General features: G+C 46.2%; 6 protein-coding genes across 6 annotated transcripts; 4 read left to right on the top strand and 2 right to left on the bottom strand.

The window, feature by feature from the left end:
• Nucleotides 1-1,253: 1,253 nt before the first annotated feature.
• Nucleotides 1,254-2,247, bottom strand: N7539_008650 (uncharacterized protein; the record flags this gene model as incomplete). The annotated part of the gene is made up of 3 exons (XM_056938245.1): nt 1,254-1,781; nt 1,845-2,039; nt 2,092-2,247. The coding sequence occupies 3 exons, from the start codon at nt 2,245-2,247 to the stop codon at nt 1,254-1,256; spliced, it is 879 nt and encodes a 292-aa protein (XP_056786627.1).
• Nucleotides 2,248-8,798: 6,551 nt separating this feature from the next.
• Nucleotides 8,799-9,531, top strand: N7539_008649 (uncharacterized protein; the record flags this gene model as incomplete). Its single annotated transcript, XM_056938244.1, has 2 exons — nt 8,799-8,825; nt 9,082-9,531. The coding sequence occupies 2 exons, from the start codon at nt 8,799-8,801 to the stop codon at nt 9,529-9,531; spliced, it is 477 nt and encodes a 158-aa protein (XP_056786626.1).
• Nucleotides 9,532-11,632: 2,101 nt separating this feature from the next.
• On the top strand, nt 11,633-12,077 carry N7539_008648 (uncharacterized protein; the record flags this gene model as incomplete). Its single annotated transcript, XM_056938243.1, has 2 exons — nt 11,633-11,822; nt 11,926-12,077. 2 exons carry the CDS (start codon nt 11,633-11,635, stop codon nt 12,075-12,077), a joined length of 342 nt encoding a protein of 113 aa, XP_056786625.1.
• Nucleotides 12,078-14,735: 2,658 nt separating this feature from the next.
• Nucleotides 14,736-15,257, top strand: N7539_008647 (uncharacterized protein; the record flags this gene model as incomplete). Its single annotated transcript, XM_056938242.1, has 3 exons — nt 14,736-14,768; nt 14,831-14,911; nt 14,967-15,257. The coding sequence occupies 3 exons, from the start codon at nt 14,736-14,738 to the stop codon at nt 15,255-15,257; spliced, it is 405 nt and encodes a 134-aa protein (XP_056786624.1).
• Nucleotides 15,258-18,333: 3,076 nt separating this feature from the next.
• On the top strand, nt 18,334-19,557 carry N7539_008646 (uncharacterized protein; the record flags this gene model as incomplete). Its single annotated transcript, XM_056938241.1, has 5 exons — nt 18,334-18,435; nt 18,539-18,576; nt 18,642-18,862; nt 18,918-19,402; nt 19,483-19,557. The coding sequence occupies 5 exons, from the start codon at nt 18,334-18,336 to the stop codon at nt 19,555-19,557; spliced, it is 921 nt and encodes a 306-aa protein (XP_056786623.1).
• An 89-nt stretch (nt 19,558-19,646) lies between these two features.
• On the bottom strand, nt 19,647-20,426 carry N7539_008645 (Allergen; the record flags this gene model as incomplete). Its single annotated transcript, XM_056938240.1, has 1 exon — nt 19,647-20,426. The coding sequence occupies one exon, from the start codon at nt 20,424-20,426 to the stop codon at nt 19,647-19,649; it is 780 nt and encodes a 259-aa protein (XP_056786622.1).
• Nucleotides 20,427-22,255: the final 1,829 nt, after the last annotated feature.

The following is a 22,255-nucleotide window of genomic DNA, read 5'->3' as shown; positions in this document are numbered from 1 at the left end:
CGTAAGAACAAAGCCCGTGGGACTGCTAATCTATCATGAAGCAATGTTCGAAAGCGAACAATAGTATCTCAAGACCAGAAGAATAATCGAGAGACGACGTCAATGATGATTGATGATACCGTAGTGGTATGCAGCCATCCTTATTTATGATTACGGTTGAAGCCACCGCACTGCGCACCAGCTACGTAAGGCACGCCGTACCGTACAGGTAGTGGCTAGCGCCTGCCGTGCCACAGGACTCAGCCACTACGAATAGTAATACCCCTTCAAGCTCCTTAGCAATTAGTCTATGAATACGAATGGGGAAGCTATTTTGAAACCCTCACTCCCCTCTGATTCAGGTCACCCACCTAGGCTAGGCCTCACAAGTTACTTGATTTGAAAAAAAAAACCGGATTACTGTTTCTTCTTCCAAGACAAAAATTACTCGAACTTTTGGATACTATGCATTTGTTCATACGCCAGGATGATGGTAGTATCATACTAATTCCCCATGATGATTTTCCTACCTAGCGTCGAACATATATGTTTCAACAACCAAAGGCGGCATTTTCCTGAAAATCGCAGAGGATGCCCGAAGGGACAGATATCAAGGCGTTCTGTCAGGGCGACGGGCTGGAGCGTGCGACCAAGGGGGAAACGAATCCAACTTTATATTTAGCTGACTCGCCGATGATCCGTCCTTTACAATGCTTAATCAGTCATTTCTTAGCCTGTCCGTAATTTGACGAGTGTGTTTTTGAAATGAAATACCATGGGTCTTTTATTACACGGCACCAGCTACGAGAAATTGCAGAAGATCAGTATGCACTTCCCACCGATCACCTCAGCAAGAATTAGCTGATGTTTTTGGATTCATATCGTTTGCCGCGGTCGATGCGGAGCCTCAGAGCCTTCAACCACAGCTCAAGAAAATTGGCCGGTATTGAAGGGCAGCCTAGCACCACTCATAAAACCATGTCCTCTTTACGGAACAGGAATGGTCCGCAATCCTGAAAGAAGGCCACAGTCATCATACCTCAGACGAATATGAAAATCTTGGATTCTGCTGCAGACGTCAGGGGAAAGAAGCGTTAGAACCAGCCAAGCCGGGCACATAGGGCAAGCAGTGAAGCGGTCGGCTTTCTGATTCAGCGATTCTTGCTCTATACTACTGCATGCTCTGGAAAGATACTTGTTACATTGTTACAATGTCGAATGGTGTTCCTTTGGGGGAGACACTGGATTCACAACCTGGCTGGATTTACATTCACCTATGATTGAGAGGGTGGGGTGATTGGAGTGGCAGGTGTGGAAGGAGCGCAAAACATCGCTATGCTCAAGCGCCGGACACAGGATTCTGTACGGCTGTCGGGGCTTGGACCACGTACTCTGTGTACGCAAGCTCGAACTCGGTCTCGCCCGAATAAATTCTGGAGTTTTATACCTGCGAAGACGACCACCTCAGTCATATCGATCCCTGGTGTAGGGACTGGTATAAACGATGCCTCCGACCCAACTCCTTCGCTGCCTCGTTTTTCTGTGGTTTTGAGATCGGCGATCTCCAATCCGTCGTCCTTATCATGAGACCGGAATAGAATTGTCAATGTGCCGCTGTCCTTATGCGACGGACTGAGATAATAGCTGCAGTCGGAAGAACAGCGAGAGGAGTCATAGTAGTGGACGCCAACAGTAGTCGAGTTGAGAGCCGAGTCACCCGTTAGAGGAATATTTTTCCCGGATGCTTGCCACAGAACTTGCGACAAAGTATTCAACAAATCCAGTCTGATTGGGGTCCACTCCTGGAAAAGAAAATCAGCATAATGAATGATTAGAGAAAAATCAGAGAGAAATACTAGACTTACTTCATGTAGAGCTTTGACTGAAAGAAACAGGTTGTCTGACGGACCCTTGGAATACTTTGGTTCGACGTCATTTCGGAAATAATAGGTGCTTTCTTTGTATATTGCAGTCTCCCCACGAACGCGCTCTGACGCAAATGCAGAGTATTCCGTCAAATTCATCTTAGTGGTCACTGGCTGTTGGAAAAACTCCTGAGCCTAAAATTGCGTTAGTGATGGGTACCAATGTTGGACAAGAAGCTTAGCCTACCTTTTGGACGACAGTTTTGTAATTGCGTTGTGTGGTGTCAGGAGCAGGAGCTGCTAAGCGGAAGGCTCCAAACCGATAGAGGGAAGCTCTCAACTCTGAGGACAATGCCTCCGAGATTGGCATGGACAAATTGATCAAAGGTAGTGCCGCACACATCTTGGTGCTTGTAGTGATAGCTTGAGGTGGGACTGTGAGGACTTTGATTGATTGATTGATTGACCGATGATTCAACGTCAGCCGGCAGGTCACATGGCACGTGATCCGCTAGCTCCCGAGGATACGGGTACTAGGCGGGATTAGCGGACACTGCTTGTCGGATCCTAAAAGTGTATTATCGTTGCCCACCTCAGAAAGACTTACGAATAGGGGCTGTATCTTGTCTCTACGGAGTGTCGAGTACTCGCCTTGTCAAATCGCACTCGAGGGTAGTGGATCCGGACTGAATCTGATTTTGGGGGCAAGCCATTCGGGAGCGATAACGATGCGGATAGAACCTTCCCAAAGGAACTACAGTCGAGTAGTTACTGCCAGTGATAGCGTTCCTAGTTGGAGACTTTCGATAAGCGGAAGACCCAAGGGCCATAATTAAAGCTATAGCTAGAAAAAAGTTCGAAAGCCACCTGTACCCATGGTAGAGATTTTACTGCCCCTGGACCAGAGAATTTACGGTAGCGCGCACTTGTTACGGCAGTGCGGATGGCTACGGGTATTCCCCAAGGTGTCTTTGACTATCTCAAATTGAGTGCGGTATTGCAAATGTACTGGTCAATTACGCACTGGCCAAGGTCCATCGTAACAATACGTGTGATGTTGAATCTCGGTTCTTGTCGAAGATACAGCCTTCATAGAGTCGACTGGAACGGAGGCTATCTGAAACTTTTGACAAGGTAGTAGATATATTCAGGGTACAGGGGCGAATAACAACTATCCCAAGAGGGCCATTCAAACAAGTGTTTGAGCTGAGAAAATCTCAGTCGTGATAAAAGCTCTGGTACTTTGTAAAGCCAAAATGGAAAAGTGTGCTTGCCCATCATTACTCCGAAAATCTCAAAATTCAGAGCCGCATCAGCATCAGAAAAGAGAGGTAACGCTGCCGAAGCGTGGCGGGAGCGGGAAAAGTACGGAGGATCAGAAGCTGTGAAAAACAGAGAGGCCCGTGCCAGAGCTATCTTTTTGAAACTTTGCCATTGGTTCCAGGGGACACCGTTCGCATGGAGGACACAACGCCGTAGGTATCCAGTGGCATGAAACATCTACACTGTAATTGGGGACAGTGGTTACCATGTTCGATTACAGAATGTCCCTCGCACAACATACGGGTGTGCACTTCAGATCAGTGCTAGCGGCTTTTCATTGAATGGACCCATGGCCTACCTCCGACCGACTACGAAAAACCCTAATCAGGTTTCTTGCGATCTCCTGAGCGACTGGCTGCCCAAAGCAGAGTTCTCAGCAACGGAGGATGCGCCACATATGAGACTGTGTCGAAATGTCCCGTTGGAACTTCTTCGGCCTTTTCAAAAGGAGGTATCGGAAATATGCAAATCTTTATTTCTTCCATTTTAGTTAACGTCTCGGTAGAACATGAAGACGAGCTTGATCAAATTTTCGAACGGAGTATCCCCACGAGAACCCTACGGCACTTTAACAGCAATCCGCCTTTACGAAGAGAACGCAACTGTGTCCCTTGTTAACCATGAGGCAAAAATACCACTCGCGAAGGGCGACTCGGTAGAATGGAGCGGATTGATCGAGATTTTGAACTCGTGTATCTGTGTGGTTACTTGGGGCAGAGAAACGATTTGATAGTCTGGAATGAGTTTAGGTATTATATAGGGGAAGGGATGCCCGTTATTTGAGAAAATGATGGAATGCAATAGTTAAGCGAACTAGACGGAAGCGGTAAGGAATGAACTGGAAAAGGGGAATCTAGCAAGAACGGGATCGCAGATATCGTATTGAAGCATGGAACGGAATACGTAAGTCCCTGTACATCCGCGGTATCCGGCGAGCGAGCCGAAAGCGGAGGAATATGATCTGAACGGACTTTAGCTGTTTGTCTACTAATCTGCAAACCGCGACTTACTTGAATAATGTTGCGCTTGGGACACTGGCCATCCCATCTGCCGCTTATCGCTCAATTGTAGACCTGTAGCAGAGAGGACTGGATTCTCCCGTGCGGACTGCTGCGATGTATCTTCACAGTCCGCATTAACGTACGCTGTTCGATAGTCAGTACCAGGTTGAATGACTATAACGGGTTAAGGAGCTTACTCGATGGACAAGGCCGGGGGCTGATCTGATTATTATTAGCGATTGTAAGAGTATCTGTAGAAATTGTCGGACCTGCCGTATCGATTGTAGACTGGTTATATGAATCGGACGGGGTTTTCTCTGTAGTCGGTGAACCCGCTCCATTATCAGTACGCCGTCTTTTCCGCACATCCTCCGCAGAGATGACCACTCTATCACTTGGACTAATTCCCTACTGGGTTCTTGGAGATACAGTAATCGTAGGGGAGAATATGCTTGAGAGCTCTTGATCGTCAAAAGTATTCGAGCCAAATGGTTCCAAATACCACGTGGTAAATATATCCCTCGCGATCTTAAAATCAGCGCGTAGAGATTTGTATATCTCAGAAATTCTGAAAGATAAGTATTAGTAAATGGCAGCACTTTCGGGGATTGTGCACACACTGAACAGTTTTCCTAAATATGCACTTAATTATACAAGGCACAGAAAGATTGTTCACGTGAAGTTTCGGTAGACGAGCGTTGATCTCTGTATATTGACTTTGAGACAGAGAGGCCGTGAAGACGTCTATCGACTGCTTCCCTTTGGCTATGTTTCTCAATGAATAGAATGACGGAGTAACTAGATTCCATGGTTAGTACTATATAGGCTAATGAAAATGGATAAAATGTGTACAGACAGTAGAAGAGGATATCGCTAGTTCTCATACCCCAGTTGCTCTTGCATTGAAGCCTATCAACCGCCGCGACTCCCCAGGCCGCGGCGAGCCGCATTTGTCGGAGATGTTCGGGGTTACCATTTGAAATCGACCCTATCATCTTGTTAACCACATTTTCGTCGGTACCGGCGCAATATGCAACATGACAAAGTGTAACGAATAGAAACTTTTAATAGCATGCGATGAGTTCGCTAGTTTTGCACTCTCTGCGCAATTTTGCGTGAGTAAAGCATAAGACTTCAGCGTATGGAGTATATTTATATACTGACGTTGGATAACCGGTCCTGAAGAAAGACCTCCTTCAATTTGACCGGGCTCTTTTAGTAGTGACTGCAGAATGGATGGTGATAAGAGAGATTCGGTATCGAGAGATGCGAGGGATATGGCCTCAGACCAATTTTTAGCGGTGGGTATCTTTTTGATAAAGGAAATCAATGTTTTCCTCTATGCTTCTTCTGGTTTGTGTTGACTTGGAGGCAAGGTCTTTTGACGTTGGCTGCTCAGAAAGTTTTGTGAAGATTCAAGCTGAGGGACCTAGGGATTGACCACGAACGAAATCTTGGATTTCAGAACAACATCCTGCGGCACATATGCCGCCCATTCCTGCAATATCAGGTGAAGGCTCTGGATTTGTCTTTCCAAACTGGACACATAACAGGAAGGACTATGCGGATCCATCTTCTATGAAGAAGATGAAGGGAGATGTCCATGAGGGAAGACGGTCGAAGGAGAGCGGGGAAAGTTTTGAAAATGGAATAACAGGTGATTGGGTAGACAGGGGTAAGGCCTACTAGACCCTACCCCTGTCATCAGGCGTACAGTACATAGCCCCAGACCCCACATATGTTTTCTCACTGGGTTATTGTCGATCGTGTTGATCGCTGGGTCTGTGCTGAGATCTCCTTACCAATCGGCCTCCGTTTCCTTGTACTACATTAGGCTTCAGTTTCCTCATGCATTTTCTTTCTTATCTGGTCACTGAGCAGGATGCGGAGGTAGTGAATATTATTTCTATCCTTATCCTTTCGTATGCATTGAATAAAAGAGGCTGCAGGTCAGCCCTCGCCTTATGCATAACCAACCGCCCTCCTATTCCCATCCACTCCACCGCTCCGTCTTGGTATCCAACAGGGGTAGGGCCTGGTAGGCCCTACCCCTGTCATCGCCAAACGCATTTGCAACTACATCCTAACCAAATCTCCAATGGAGTAGCCGGCTGTGATTTATCGCCCGCCACCAACGCCAATTCAAAACTCAGACGCAGCTATGTCAAATGAGAAAGCAAAGATGCTACCGGCAACACACCGACTCCAGGTATGTTGCTTCTCAGCCTCTCATATTGATTGATCACGTTAACTACAGTGCATTGTAAGCCTCGGCCGCCCACCCCCAGCGTAGCCCGACCCACAAGAGAAGAGCCTTGACAAGAGGTACTTGCAGCCGTCCTTCTTTAGGATCACGATGCTGTCCCCCTGAATCTTGGTGTTTGGAGTTGGATATGATTGGGCAATTCGGGGCCATCGTTGTTCTCCAGCTCAGCAACATGGTTCCGATTGTCTTGGCACGGCAAGCAGCGGACTCGGATTCCCATACACAAATAGTCTAAAGAGCTACTGGAGCCAAGAATCGAATTTCCCATGAATTGGGTTGACCTAAGGGATTTCACCCAAAATTCTTAGCTGCTTGACCTCTTCCAGGATCTAGGAGGGACGGGGTCACTGCACGGCGTATCATTCGCTTGACAGATCGTTTGTGTGAACGACGAGCTTCTCAGCACATTCTTAGTTATGCCACCCTCTCAAGCAGTCCCTTTGGTGACTTTGGCCTCACATTTTGGACCTTGGTCCCCGGTGGCTGTTTGTGACTTCATTGCCTTTCCAGAATCTTGACATGAAGTAAAGATAAAAGTTAATATTCAAATAAGTACACAATATAATTCAAGCTCAGATCCAGCCCATAGTATCGGACTAATTTAGGGCCAGCAAAGACTTGAATGCATCGTTTAACGCTGCATCCTTGCCAATCATTCTCTATATCGGGTTGGCAGCATCTCAATGAAGCTTTACTGGGTTGACTCAAGAAGCAGATCAAGTTATTCGAGGCTGAAGCACGCGGTTTTCCAAAATTCCAGGGTCAACTTGAGAACAGTATCATAGCTGTAATCGGCAACACATCATTGACCACGGCGACGATCTCTTTCTTGATAGCACCTTTATAACCTTTTTCATCGATGCAGGGTCGGGTCGGTGTCAAATTTTTCAAAGCTTTGACTGGACGGATGCTCTTCAACGAATATTACAGATCTATATATCAATTTCCATAGCGCACTTGCAGGTAGCCTTGCCCTTAGCAAGATCATTTCAGATTCTCAACTTCCCCCACACAATTTTGTCATGAATTGGCTACCTGTTTTCTGTTTCCCGACCCCGCTTGCCAATTGCTTACAGTCAATGGGTCTTTATCCCAATGACGAGGATTCTTCTAATGATGATGATTCTTTTTGGTGCGAGGAAGACGGACAAAGTCATGATGGGGATTTACATCGAGGGATTCCTGACACCACACCTTTGCATACATATTCGAAAGGGATGGTCTATAAATCTGATCCTGTCTACCTTAAAAACGATCCAAAACACTCAAGGAATGAAGCAGACTCGTTTTCCCCTTATTTTAAACCTACGTCAGGTGAGTAAGTGGCGGACTGGTTTGGTTTATCTTGCCTCTCATTATTGGCGGCCACAGAATCACTGGCTCTGCAAAGCAGAACTAGGAGCGAGTCTTTATGCCCAAGTCATGGCATGGATAATGGCACAATTGAGCTTCCATCTATCCCCTCGAGGTGGAAGTGCTATTCAAAGCCAAGCTCCAATTTGTCTGGCCCGATGCCACCCAGTAGCAATCAGATAATCTAGACGTGTGTAAGTCACTGTCTATCTATCTTCCCCTCTCCCTATATGTACTAATCTTTTGCCAGGCAAAAAATTGGATCTGAATTTACGGAAGGAATGAAGGAAAATTGAATAGTTTTGGGGCTTGCTTTACAATCATGGCACAGTCAATACTCTTGACATATTGTTCCTGGAGGTATCATAGAGTACCGCATTATGAACGCTCCATCCCGAATGAATTGGTGATCAGAGTCTTGCAAATTTCTTATTAAAAAACGTAGCTAGAAACAGCACGTTTGTGTTATTATCAGGATCTAAGAAGGATAGTTGGTGATCAGAAGGCTGTTCAAAGATTTAGGCCTACATGAAGATGGTTTCCTCTAAGGAGAGATAAAAGCAGGATTTGAGGTATCATACAGGGGAAAGGCATATCTAGGAGAGATAAACGGCGATAGGTAGGCCATTGGAAGATTTAAGCCTACATGAAAATAGTTTTGCTATGGAGAGAAAAAAAAAGGATTTGAGAAATCGCAAAGAAAGGACCATCCCGTGCTTTAGATATCGGTATCACAATAAGTTATGGAACAAGTCAAAGTATTCTTGTGCATGTTGATCCTCTTTGCTGTGCCAATCTTAGATTCGGTAAAGTAGCGGGTCCATATATCGCCATGAAAGGTGTGAGCTCTATAATATGCCGTTTCGGGACAACATAAGCCCCTGCCGTCGAGCCCTGCCATGTTAATAAAGGGACCTCGTCTTCAATTTCCGACAGTTTTTCATTCCTCGAATCCTTCTACATTGTTACTGTTTGCCACGTTCTACAAGGACAGCGTGATGAACCCGAATCATGAGCACGCGGGATACACTGGCCATGGTTTGAAATGTATGCCACAGCATACTGACGATGAGCGACAACCTATCCTTCGGCAACCGGCCAAGCCGGATACTGCAGGAAAACAGCAAATAATATCAAAAAGATCTATTATGGTTAGTGTTAAGAACCCATTGCTCATATTAGATGCTAATGTAATATGGCTTCGCAGCTATGTGATCAGATCCTAGACCAGCCGGCAAGAATGGTTATTGAATTGTTACTGGAATTGAGAACAGATTGTTCAACAATTGCTCAGGATTCTCTGGGTCAAGATGCTAGAATGCTTCTCCGACGGCGCCTAGAGTTACAGAACCAGTTACAGGCACCACCTACTGAGCTAGAGGAATACGCTCGAGCTCTTTCGTCCATGTCTGTGGATATGAATGCGCAATACACCGTACAACTTCTCACGTACGGCACTCGCCTTAAGCTAGCCATTATCTTTTGGCATTTCAATGACCCAGACTTGATCCGTGGATTCCTGCGAAGCCCGATCAATAAGAAGGTGTGGGAAAGTCTTTATGCCGATTACCTGGCCTATAGTCAGCAAACTATCCCCTATCTTGAGTTCATACAATCCTTTGACTTCCTGCTGTCACCACAACTCCCAAAGCGCCTAGCTAGTCCGAAATCCAGGGGTACTGGGTACAATCCCCCACGAACTCGTCTCGAACAGAAGGTTCGATTCGAACTACCACGACGATGAAGGTACGGTGCGAGGTGGATCCAAGGCCCAGGGGAAGCTTCGGGTGATGCGAGTCTTATATTACATGTTAAATCCTGTGCCGCGAAAGAACCCGTGTATTGAGATCTGTTACTGTTAAGGCCAACCAGGAAGGAGGAAAATAGATATGGATGTAAAATATACCATTTCTGTTTCTTGGGCCTTTGACTATTTAGTATAGGCCGACCGAGACCATTCGTTGTACCTTCATGGCTTAGATGGGACATTCAAGCGCTGCTGCTGCACATTATTCATCACAAACCTTTTCAATTTTTGGGTTCTCTCAGATCATTTTGGATTTGCTCCGTGGACCATACAAACAGGAGTGTAAAGGATTGTATTCTCACTTCATATAAGTAACGGGTGCGACCACATAATTAGAATCGTAACCCGGGAATCTTCAAAGGTTTCGTTTAATGGAGAGATTACGAGACCTTCAAACCATGGAGACGCTCAACCCGTCACCTAATGAAAGGTTTATAGCACATAGGCCCGAAGGATGCGCACCATCTTCTCAGAATTCGCTTTCAGATTACTATCAGAGAATGCTTTGGCTGCTACCCGACGAAGTGTGCGAACATGTGCTTTCTGGATGGATACAGGTAATAAATGGGAAGAGCAGACCATCTGTGCTATTTTTAAACCTATGGCTTGATTTCCTAAATACTTACAAATTATCTTCGCGGTTATATAAGTCCTGTAAGTAGAACACCGGGTGTTGTGGGATTTTCGGAGTCGCTAATATCCACTAGCAAATGTTTAGCTTCTGTAGTTCTTTATCTGTAATATAGTCTGCGACGGAAGTATTATCAATGAACTCGGTAATGTTATGAAGAGGGTTACTGCTTATCGTAATTTTCAATGGTGTGGGGAAATCCTTGGTGGGATACTACTTATTCGACGAGGTGAGATTGCCTGCATATCGGGTTCTATGCGGATCGATCTTATGCACGAAGGAGGTACGTCCCGAATAAAGACGCGAGCCCATTAACAGATACTCATACTTATCTCGTACTACTGGTTACCAGAGAAATAACCCTTCTAACAAAGATATAGGGATATACCGGGTTGAGTCGCTAGGTGTTCGAGCCGGATATACGATCGACACAGAGTTAAGCGCGGATTTAGGTATCAATCGCAGTATATTCAGTCTAGGAATACAAGTTTGGTCCACAACCCGTGCCGCAGGTTGCTAGTTAATTTCTAACGTGATTTTCTGATTGTATGGCAGAGCTTTAACTTAGAGGGTTAACCGCTGTAAGATGATTATAGCTTAATTTAGATTAATTCAGTATAAATAAACTAGCGCTAACAAGTGTCTAGTCATGAATTCCGTGAAGTATAGGTTGCGTTGTATAGCGACGTCATTCATCAGAAAAGTGGAAACAGTCTTCAATCATTGCAAGATCGAATGGTTGTCGAAAAGATTCAAACTTCTGCGTTTGTTGGTTATATGTATCTTGTAGGACGAATGAGGTGCGCATTAAACTACCCCTATTTATGGTTAGAACTAATTTGGAACCATAAACAGTCACACTTCGACGGTAGCGAGACTCTTAGATTATATGTCAGTTCTCTAAGAAGGTCGCCATTTCATCATAGGAAGCTAACGTTACCAAAGTGGTTTCTCGATAAGACGAGCTTATACCAAACATAACCTATCCTCAAATGAAGATATTGGGGACTGGAGCGCTATCCCCGATAATATAAGGAAGATCTCGGGCTGATCACAACGCCTTTTCCGATGGTGCACAAGAACTGCTCGCTATGCTTCGGGCCGCAAGGGCATGGCTTCCGTGCATCTAAATTTTTCGTCTTGTCTCTCACTAGTCAGATCTCGGAGAGAATTTCACAGATTATCAAAAGCTATATCCTTGAGCTTCCCTCTATACGAATAGATAGAACTAAGTATTTGATGACTTGACGCTGTTTGTGAACTATGTAGAGATACAGTCTGATGGCCGCCGAAAGGTTCAGAATCTGGGTAAGACTTCATGCAATCTACCCAGCCCCTGTCCTCTACCTAGACATCTAGTAGTGTTGTGCCAGAAGCGGGGGATATTGGATATTGCTTTTGACCGAAATGACGTGCTTCTTATGCATTTGTGGCATGATTAATGGTCACTCTATCGTCGAAATCCCTGATATACTGTTCCCGGTGGTGTACTTTGATGGCAAGAAGGGTATTGTGCGTGGTGGGTCGTGGATTCATGAGAAGGCTCAGTCTATTCGACACCTCTTTCCTTTACTTTCAACATATGCGCTGCCAAAGAGTACGTACCTTCGGAAGCCTTGCTGTCAAACCATATCAGGAAGGAGTAAATGCTTCGCATCGCAGAACAAGGCTTTTGTTTCGATGAAGAGCTCACTAGAAAGGTCATCTCCGTAACGAATTCAAGCAACTACTCGAGGAGGCCCAGGCGCAGGATCGACACCTTGAGGAGCTTGAAAATACTGTGGCTGTACTGCAAACCGCGATTGCCCCTTCGCCCCAGCTACAGCTGACGAAGCAATATGTGCCTAGTTAGGTCTTGTCCAAGCATACTTCATAAAGGATACATTAATATATTCAGCTACCTACTAGCCACACCTGGTTAGATCCATTCGCTACGCTTACCTATGTTGTGACGTACCAACAATCCAAAAACAGATCTTGATCCCATTCGCTCTCCATACTGTTTTAGCTGCTTCAACGGATCTAAACCAGGCTGTAAAGACAATCTAGTGCGGTTAAGTTGCACTTGAAAAGCGGATCTTGTCTATCTATTCCCTTCACATTCAAAGATTTGCAGTCGGCTCGTGTCAATCAAAGATAATGGGAGGCCGAATAATTCCCACTAGCGAAACAACTAGCACTGTTAAGGGATGATCGATCAAATCACTAGGTTAGACGCCTACATGAGCAAACGAAATCAACAACAGCAATACAAATAAAGGGCTGTATAAGTACCGGAGGCCAAAAGGAAGACTCCTTGATTTTAAGTTCGAAAATTTGGAGATGTTCCTCATTGTATTCGATATGAGCTGTCCTTCGTTTGAACATAATAAACCCTCTCGATCCAGATCCTACGAAGACTGGCTCAGCGATTTCACGACATCTGTGGAGATTTGGCATACAATTGGATTGGGCTGTTTGAACCGGAATTGAACTACTCTGGTCCAACGCCGGTATAGTGGCCTGTGGGTATAAATTTGATGCATCCTCGGAGCATGTTGAAAAGGGGTATGATACTTGTTACTGACTGCATTCTAAAAGCTGACGAGACGAAGACAAGGTTATACTTCTCCGCCATTTGCTACATGGAAAGTTGCTTGAACATTGCACGCGGGTCAGCTTAGAGATCGAAGCACGCAATATTCATCGCCTTCAGAGTTCACCAGTTCATCAGAAGACCCTTGCTAAAATCCTCGACGCTTTCTAGGATCAACAGACAGGCCGAAACGTGTCTCTGTATAGGAACTTTAAGAGTCGTGAAAAAGGTAAAAGTCTACTCCGGTCCCTTTGTAAAGCTTTAAAGCATATACTATAGCCTAGTATTATATCTATTCTTATCGTGTTCATAATAGCTCACTCACGCTTAACTCTATTAGTAACATCAATTAGGCAAATCGTGGAAGTAAACCCGAATTCGACTAAGGATCTGGCGGACTTGACTTCCGATTTCTGTGTTAAATGCTGTCATTTTCACCGCAGGGGGAGCCGCTGTAAGTGATTAACATAGCTAACACGAAATAACCTGACATTGGCCCAGGCATGCTACAGCAATGACCCGTTGTGCGCTACGCAAAGGGTCGCTCATTTCTCTGGAGGGGCCGACACTACAACAATGCTCGGTGGCCTAAGAGATTCGCACGGACCCAAGAATGGGTAACCTAAAACTTGTCGTCGCATATAAGTATGCTTTCCAACATTTGTATGCATCTCATAACTGACGGAGAATTCCGTGAAAGTCCGCCACAACCCGGCCAATCCATGTCTACTCTCTCTTACATGTAGGTACCTTGTCCTCTCTCTAATATCGAACCTGACTGAGCCCGCAGGGCATTCTCAATCAGGATTGCAGTTTCACTGTCGCACGGCCGCATAGCGACGACGAACGCACGAGCTTGGGAGGTTATTCCTGGCCTCATCCCAGAAATCGAGACCCAGTATTTAGCGACTAGGTCTTTCGCATGAGTGAACGGGGTCGTACAGCGGTTCTCGATGGCGAGATACCTTCTGGACCTGGATATAAGTACAGGACAAGTTCATGATCCTGCAGGGCCATACTGGGATTGGGGCATCCTAGAGAATGCAGTCATGCTTTTTGAACGTGCTCAAAAGCGTCAATCAAAAATCTAATCTTTGAAGACAATACAGTATCCATGTCATCGAAAATACGCTGTGTCTTGCTGCTACTGCGATGGCGCTTTCATCGAAACACACTGGTAAAAGCAAGGAGGATTTGAGGGCTGAAAAACATCGGCAGAGCATTAAGCCTTAGAACTGGTGGAGGCTTGGGGGGAAAGATGCTTAGTGGTGATCTTTTTCGAGTACAGGACCTGGAGAACTCGCGCTCGGGAATAAGGCCTAGGATGCCCCAACGCTGGAGAGGTTGGCTTCGCAACTCGTCTCTCCAAGAGAATCACAGAAGTTATCCATAGGCGGGGAGAAATAGGACTGAGTGTGCAAAGGATTTGAATGCGATTGCTGGGCAAGGCAGGAAAAATATCGAGAATATTGGACATAAAGCAGCATCCCAAACCCCTCGTCACAGGTCAGGTGACCTTGTAAAACTCATCACGACCGGATCTTTGTGAGATTTGAAACGTAAGATCGAGATCCCGTGGTGCGGCCAATCAGGCCCTGGTTAGGCACTCACCGCCGTTCTGCCTGGGGAGCGGGGTTTGACACCAGCTTTCCCACTGTTGCACGGCGATCTTTCCCATGTACACTGAGCGAGTATCCTGAGTTGCGAGCATACCGCTGATGCACCGACCGTGTCATTAATTCCGCTGCAATCCGTGAGATTGTTGTCGAACTGAGTACATCGATACCGGATTTACTATATTCCGGGTCTCCTGTTCTGCAGGAGTCATGCGTCATTGGTATGTCACGTTATTAGGTGGTGGTAAATCTACACCTAGCTATTAGGATCAGATGATCGTACGCTGTCTATTTTACATTTCGAAATCGATCTCCCAGAATGAAATCAGCTGGCAAGGAATCGCATTCCTTGGTGCGACTTTTCTATGTTCTTCACCAAGTAGATATGGCTAACCACATCTCTAATCTCTTTAGCCACTATCTGAGCACGAGGAACGCCACTTTAGCACTTATGAAAAGCGGCCTCCTGAAGATCTGCTTGGGAAGCAATCTAAGGTATTTTGTGGGGATTGTTGGGATGTAACTAGTTGAAGACCCAGCTGAAAACTAGAAGACGCGGACTTACTTCGACTCCGGTGACTTCGCTCTTTCCGCAGCTCATCGAGTGACCAACCATGGCTCTATTCAAACTGGGAGAGCTCATCCCCATCGCGATAGCATTTCCAATCCTTTTGCTCCAGTTCCCAGCACCAGCAATGCCTCCATGGATGCCAACGAGGACCTGTATAGGAAGAAGGACATGAGTCCTGAGAGAAGAAGTCTTCTCTGCCACGAGACACACGCTGAGCATGAGGACTCGACAAACAAGGAGGAGCAGGGCGGGGACTACCCTACACACTAAGGGAAGTCTCGTGCCTTTGTCAAAGGGGGTGAAATTAAAAGCATCGATCTGTACATTCATTTATCAGTATGCTATTATTGTACAACAACTAACTTACGGCCTGCTCTCCGTCAACTGATCCTTAAATCGTCAGATTCCCCGATGTTCACTGGCAGTCTAACGTTGCGGTTTACGGAGCTTGGGACTTTCTTGCTACTAGGAGTTGTGTAGTACTTTCGGTCTGTGCCATTAAATCCATAAGTTAAGGACAGACAAGGTAGGTCTTACTTTCGCCTTCCCCGGCATTTTGTTAAGGCTCATCAACCGGCTCACTGCTAACTGGGCCGCTCGTACACCATAGTCCATGCTCACAGTCGTCTCACCAGGCACTTCCACGAATTGGCCGATTACAGCAAGATTGTTCGTCTTTTCTGGTATCACCTCTGGACGATCCCCACAAGTCCGAGGCAATAACGAAGCTGTCCTCCGTGGCGACACGCACGGAATCGTAATAGAGCTTTTTAGGATTGGTTCCAAGGGGAAGCCAAGGTGCCATAGTAATTCCGTCATTATTTCCTCCCCAGAGCAACAGAGCATAGGTTTTTTCACTGAATTACCTTTACGCTCTGGAAAGAGACAATAGCCCCAGAAGGTTTGCACATTGTCGGGCTGACGTGAGAAAAATGGTTGGCGGGGGATGCACACGCTGATCATCCAATTGCTGTCTTGGAGAGACACAAGGCTCCCAATGCCGGGCTTGTCACAAGTCAGTTTGGTGAAGCGTTCAAAAAACTCCTTGTCCTTGAGTGTAACCGTAAACGACCCTAGCCTGGAGTCTCCAGTGCGAGTGCAGAAATTGTGCGGGTTTCCAAATTTTGGATTCTTTGTCCCCAGATCTAGCCATAACGACCAATTTTCGTCAAGCTCATTTTCCGCAACCATCGTCTCCAGTAAAGGCGGGCTTTTATTGGTGCCACTTATCGACCCCGAGGTAACAGATCCAAGCGAAACGATAACGATGTCATCGGGACGTATAGTGATCATTTCCTGCGAGCTATCACGCAATATATGAATTGCTGAAACCGTTTCCGCAGCGCCGTCTGAATGTGAAAGTATATCCGTCACCTTGGTGCAGACTCGGAAATCAACTCCTTGATTTTGAAGAAACTGGATGATTGGCATCATGACGGATTCAAATTGATTGAACTGAGTGCAATCGAGAGGTTTCTTAGTGTTCAGATTTGGAAATTCAGGGAGGTATCTGCGAAGACATCGACGAAATTCGGCAGCACTGTGCCACGGCTGGAAGGAAAATCTGAGGCTCTATGTCAGTATTTGTGCAATCGCCGAGCTTTCCTTCATCTAGGCAACCCACAGAGTAGAGAAGACGATCCAGAATCTGCTATCGAAAAATGGTTTGTTGAGAAGCTGGTCAATCCGTTTTCTGGCTAATCTTTTCTCGGATCCCAACATGAGCAGCGTCAATTTCATTCGGTCTTTTAGGGCCAGGTCGATTCTTTTGACTTTCAGTCTCTCCAGTCCCTGATCCCCATGGGTTAAGACATGTGTGACAGGAATATCCGGGCAAACTTCATCGTAGTAAGAATTTTTTATATCATCCAAAACTGTTCTCCCGGAGCCGCTGACGGAAGGCACCATCGCAAGCAGTTTTCTCATACAAACGTCATTGAAGCTTGGCAAGCATCCTGCCCGATGGTCATATCCACTTATCGGATCGCCAGTACTAGTAATACCGTCTCCAGGTGTGCCGTCAGATTCAAGAATATGGATATGAGAGGCGGGCACGTTGGCATCAGAAATTAAATGAATTGCCGATGCCAATGACGCAACACTGCTTCCCAGTATCCAAGCCTCCACCTTGTCAGGCATTCGACAGGCTTGCCCAAGGACAGCTTGCTGATGACGACCCATCGTCGAGTGAGGGCTTTGTCGATTATGGATTCTGATCTTCTCTGGGGGGTATCGTTTTGCATTTGTACATTGGCGGTTTGACCCGTCGGGAGAGTGGTGACGTAATCATGCTCCGTGAAACTCTCAGTCAGTTAAAACTGAACTCGGACTGACGATTGAAAAATCACAATTAACGACGCCTGTTCCGTGATCAGACCTTCCCTATTCCGGGTACAGGTTTAGTGGAGGACATACGCAAATGATGAAGAATGCGCCCTCGGGCTCTAATCCAAAATTGAAAGTGGCAGTTGAACTCCGTACCATCCTGCTCGGGATTCCGATGATGCTCGACCTGGAGCTCTTTAAATACATCTCGGAAGATTGTTATCAACCATCGACGCCTTAACTACCACTGAACCACGCTGACATAATTGACGTGAAGCTTTTGTAGTAGCTCAGAGCCAACACTCGATGCCTGTTCCGTCTTGACCCTGCCTGAGTTCCAATCTAAGATGCAGCAATCGACAGGGATTGGAAACGATCATGTAAAATATGGAATTACAATTCTTGGCCTGACTGTGCCACCTACAGTCTGCACCTTCGGCTGAACAAGTCAGGCAGTGCACTGCGGCATCCAACTGTTGGGAAGGTGGGTCAAGTTCCTCCCGGTGAGGCGTGATTTCGTTGGTCCGTTATGTTCATGGCCTGCTGCGGAAGTAGACCCCAATTGCACGCGTGATGTGACGCACCGCAGTGGCGTCCTATTTGGTAGTCTTTGTCGTGGCTGCGGGCTGAGGCTCGCTGCGCACACTAAGTGGGACGAAGCCTTGTGCTAGGAAAGGGCCGCATTATTAGTTTAGAAAACGGGGCAAATAATATTCGTTTGTTCAGACCCTCACTTATTGTAGCCTACAATGTGATATTCTACCGGGAACTATTTAAGAGTAGCTCTTCTCTAGCCATCTGATCCCATAAAACGAGCAGTCCTTCGCCCCCACGCAACGCTTAATGAGCTTGTTCAGAATCAACTGGGATGTCTTACTATCTCGTGAGCAGCCCTATATTTTTCTATACCCGTATTCATTCAATTCATGCCAATTTTTTAAATTTACTGTCAGGTCGAATGCTACGAAGACGTACTACCTGACCAGGTGAATGAGTAAGTTTTCTAAGCCAACAAAGCGGAATGCTGTGGCTCAATTCTCTTGTTTGCAGGGTCAAGAAATTCATTAGAAACAATAGAGGTGAAATACAAGACGATTTTGAGTCATTCAATGGCTTCTCGTGGGTTCTCCGATGCTGAACTGATGGCTGTAGCACTAAAGATTCTCCTCATATACAGTGTCGAAATTTCCGAGGACGTCGTTACTGATGTGAGATCTCACGATTAGGTAGAGGAGGTTGAGTACGATGCGTTCGCGAACGGCATGTCATCCTCGGATGAAGAAATGGCAGCCCCTCCCGTTTTAGATAACTAATGCTCGGTCATTGAAGCGAAAGCGCCTTCTTCGGGATCTCAGCCTCGAAAACAAAGGTGGCGGACAGCCATCCCGTACAGCACATTCTGTACCGTCGCTGTTTTTTATCGAGTGGGCTCCCCCTTCTACACGCGGCGCGAGGTGCAGACTACCAGGTTAGGACGATCCAACCAGGAACCCTTCGTCTCGTCATGCATCCAGAAATGGAACAGGACGGCTGGGGAAGACGGGGTGCATGTACACAAAGCTTTCTCCTGAATTCTGTGGATCTCTAACACCTAAACTTTGTCAGCATTATACCATATAGAATGTTTTGAGGAGATTGTCGATTTCTCCAAGGTGGAATTTCTTGGCCGCCTTCAACCTCTGACCAGGAACACCGTGAAATATCGGAATTTGAACATCGGAAGCGTTCTAGACGGCAACTATCTCGTCTCTGGGGGAGTAGAACGCCTTGTTCTAGAATGGAAAGTCAACCATGGGAAGTGGGCTGACAAGCGGGATGGCTTGTATGATGAAAGCCGAAGACTTCCCGCTGACTTCGATTCTCTGCTCCGCCAAGCGGGTTCTGCTGTTTACCAATGTTCCAAAATCCCCGATGGTATGGATCGAATCAAATATTACAACCTTATTACTACTCTAGCACCAAATGAGAGTGACGGTCAGGATGATACTTCAGAGTGGAATCTATTCTCTGAATACCTTGACCCAGCTGTAGAAGCGTTGGATAACCCACATGACTTGAGCGCCATGCTCCGACGCTGGCAGACTGACGTGGTAAGTTCAGCCTCGGTTATATATTCCGAGAGATATTTTCTCTCTAGCATGTTGATAACTGACTGGATTCGTGTATAAAGGAGCTTGCCACTGAGGAGGAAGACAAATTGGATGAATTCCAAAAGAAAGCAAGACATGCGCCAGCCTCCAGATAAAAGAGGAGTATGCTAACCATTTTGTGTGCATTGGACAAAGTAGCAAATAATGCTATGACTAATTCCACACCGAGGCATAACTGGCAAGTCTAACTGCGGTTTTCTGGCAATGGAAATCCAGCAGAGCCAATAATAGCCGCAAGTCTGACTGGACCGGGCAGAATCGTGCCCCCTCTTGTACCATTGCTAACCGTCGTGGAAGTGTAGGCATTATGGACAGCAGCGCCTCTTGCGGAAACAGAGGAGCAAGTGTCTGAGTGAGCGCCACATATTCTCATATCTTGAACTTCCAAGCCCATCATCTCTGTGGCTATCGTGGAAACAACAAAGGCTGATCGGCCGAAATTGATCTTTGACCCAAAGTTGAACTCTCCCCATGTCGCAGTATACCTGCCATCCCCATCAACTGACACGGACAGACCTGGAGCAGCAGCCCATCTGCCTTGAGAGTCGTCATCAAAAGCTATATATCGAAACTGGCCACGTTCCAGGGTGAATGTTCTGCAGGCGTTGCCACGCCAACCTCCTAGACGTCCGTCGGGGGCAAAGTTATTCCATATCGCCACGGTCCAGCTCTGGCTAATACTGGGAGCCTCGAACCGGAGAATATATTTATACAGATTTGCGGCCTCGGCAGATACCTCAATAATATTGCTACCGTACGGATCACCAACATTCCTCGCGTGTTGAACCTCTTTTACCTGGGAAGTCGGACGTTTGAGGGGTTTCAACGCAAAGAGGGGTATACCCATTTGAGCTGGATTGCTGTCAAACATAAGCGGTGTTGGGTCTATGGCATTGGAGAGCTCATAACCACGACAGAAGGATTGGAGGGAGGACCATGCCAGAACCCAGAGATGTGGTAGCATTGTCGAGAAATGGATATTGCACCGCGCAGAGAATGATGTACAGAGTATAGTGATAGGTGGGAAAACAGTAGCTTTGGACGAGACGCAGAGGCCTACAATTACTTTCTTCTTGCTTGCAGCTGTTATCAGGTCAGTCTCATAGCACTCAGAGCAGTTCTATGTTGAGAAGTATTCCCTAGCACCCCTCTCTCTTGAAAGTCAAGAAGCAGATTACTTCATAGTTAAAGATCTGAGTATTTGAAAAATGTGATATTTCTGGGATCAAGCAAATGCAGAATCAACGTTAGAGATTGGCCAAAGTGACGGCCAATGGAAATATTATTGAGGTAGTCCGCAAATAGCTTCGAAGCCGTCCAATTTCTGATTACCAGTATTACCAAAAGAATTGTTTGTTTCAACTGTAATGTGCCAGACAACAGAAGTTCACCATGTAGGCATTCAGTTAGTATTTGGCACAAAAGAAAAGCTATGACTTGGTCGCAGGATTCAATTGAATTATGGCTCTGACAGATCCAGGACCATGGGCTGGTTACAGCGCAGCTTTTGGTCAGATGAAGAGAGTGATTCATAGATGGCTCTATTACAGGACTTCCTTCGACGACAAAGAACAATAGAGGTTCTGTTGTCACAAGCCGCGATATCAATTTCGGGGGTACTCAACAATAGCTTAACCTCCGTCCCGGTGACATGAAATGCCCTGTGTGATGAAACGCCCAATAGGTACTCGCACATTTATACACAGCCTCTCCTACGCCGCATTTCAAACCTTGACAGAGAAGAACTGTCCAGAACAATTACCCAATCTCCTATATGATAGCTAAATTCAAATTAAAAATTACATCATGTTAGCATGGCAGGTTGCAGGATCACAACCACTACTAAGAATCCGTCCTTTGCTACTACGACGCCAAGATCTACTACAATAACGCCCGGGATAGGTGAGAAACGCTGCGTAGCGTCATTTCGTCTAGCTTATTAAGTATCTTGGAGTTTACTATCATCCTGGCTTTCTGACCTGAGGAGATGCCAATTTTGGAGAAAGTCTTGGCAGTAGAAAGGCACATAGAATAGAAGTACTGAAAAAGGGAATACACGGGAGAGGTAACGATCATGTAACTTAGTGTATGGAAATCTAGTGTATGGAAAATACTAGGGCCCTTAAACGGAACAAGCCGCGCCACGCGCTCTCCGCAAGTAGGAGACTAGCTACTTTAAGGAAACATGACATCGTAGAAGTATTTCAAGACTGCATCAAACTATGAGTGTATACATTGCCGCGGGAATAATTATCAGGCATATTTATTATACCACAATATATGCTGCCTTGACATTGTTTGCTATAGATACAAGTCTAGCGTCATAATGCCTCTTCACGTGTCCTGTATTGTTCCAGGATATTATCACTCCGTAGGACTATCCCTAGTATAGTTCCGCTCAAGTGATCTATCTACAGAGAAAAGGCCTCGCCACCATATATAGTACCACCTTGTCTATACTCTCAAAAGCCTATTCCCGATAAAGCTCATTATCATAACCTTAACTGAATGGCTTGGCACCATTATCGGTCTTACGCGACATCACGTGCTACAGCTCAAACGACAATCAGATTTAGTTTAGCTCGGGGCTAGCCTCTTTAGAGTTAGCTCCCTGTGAGACGAAGGTTTACGTGGGCCAGCCTCCAGGGCGATCCGAAGAAAATTCCAGCACTTCATTTTCCCGTTCCTCAGGTCAAGGCTTGAGAACGGCCAAAGCGGAGCCGGGATCGCCTGGCAGGAGCCTTGCGGAGAGTGGAGGGCCCGGAGCTTCGCCCTCGGGAAGGGACGAGAGGT

The sequence above is a fragment of the Penicillium diatomitis genome (genome assembly GCF_028827545.1).
Source record: "Penicillium diatomitis strain IBT 30728 chromosome Unknown utg000013l_segment0_segment0, whole genome shotgun sequence".
Taxonomy (NCBI): domain Eukaryota; kingdom Fungi; phylum Ascomycota; class Eurotiomycetes; order Eurotiales; family Aspergillaceae; genus Penicillium; species Penicillium diatomitis.
This window is presented reverse-complemented; position numbering and strand designations above follow the sequence as displayed.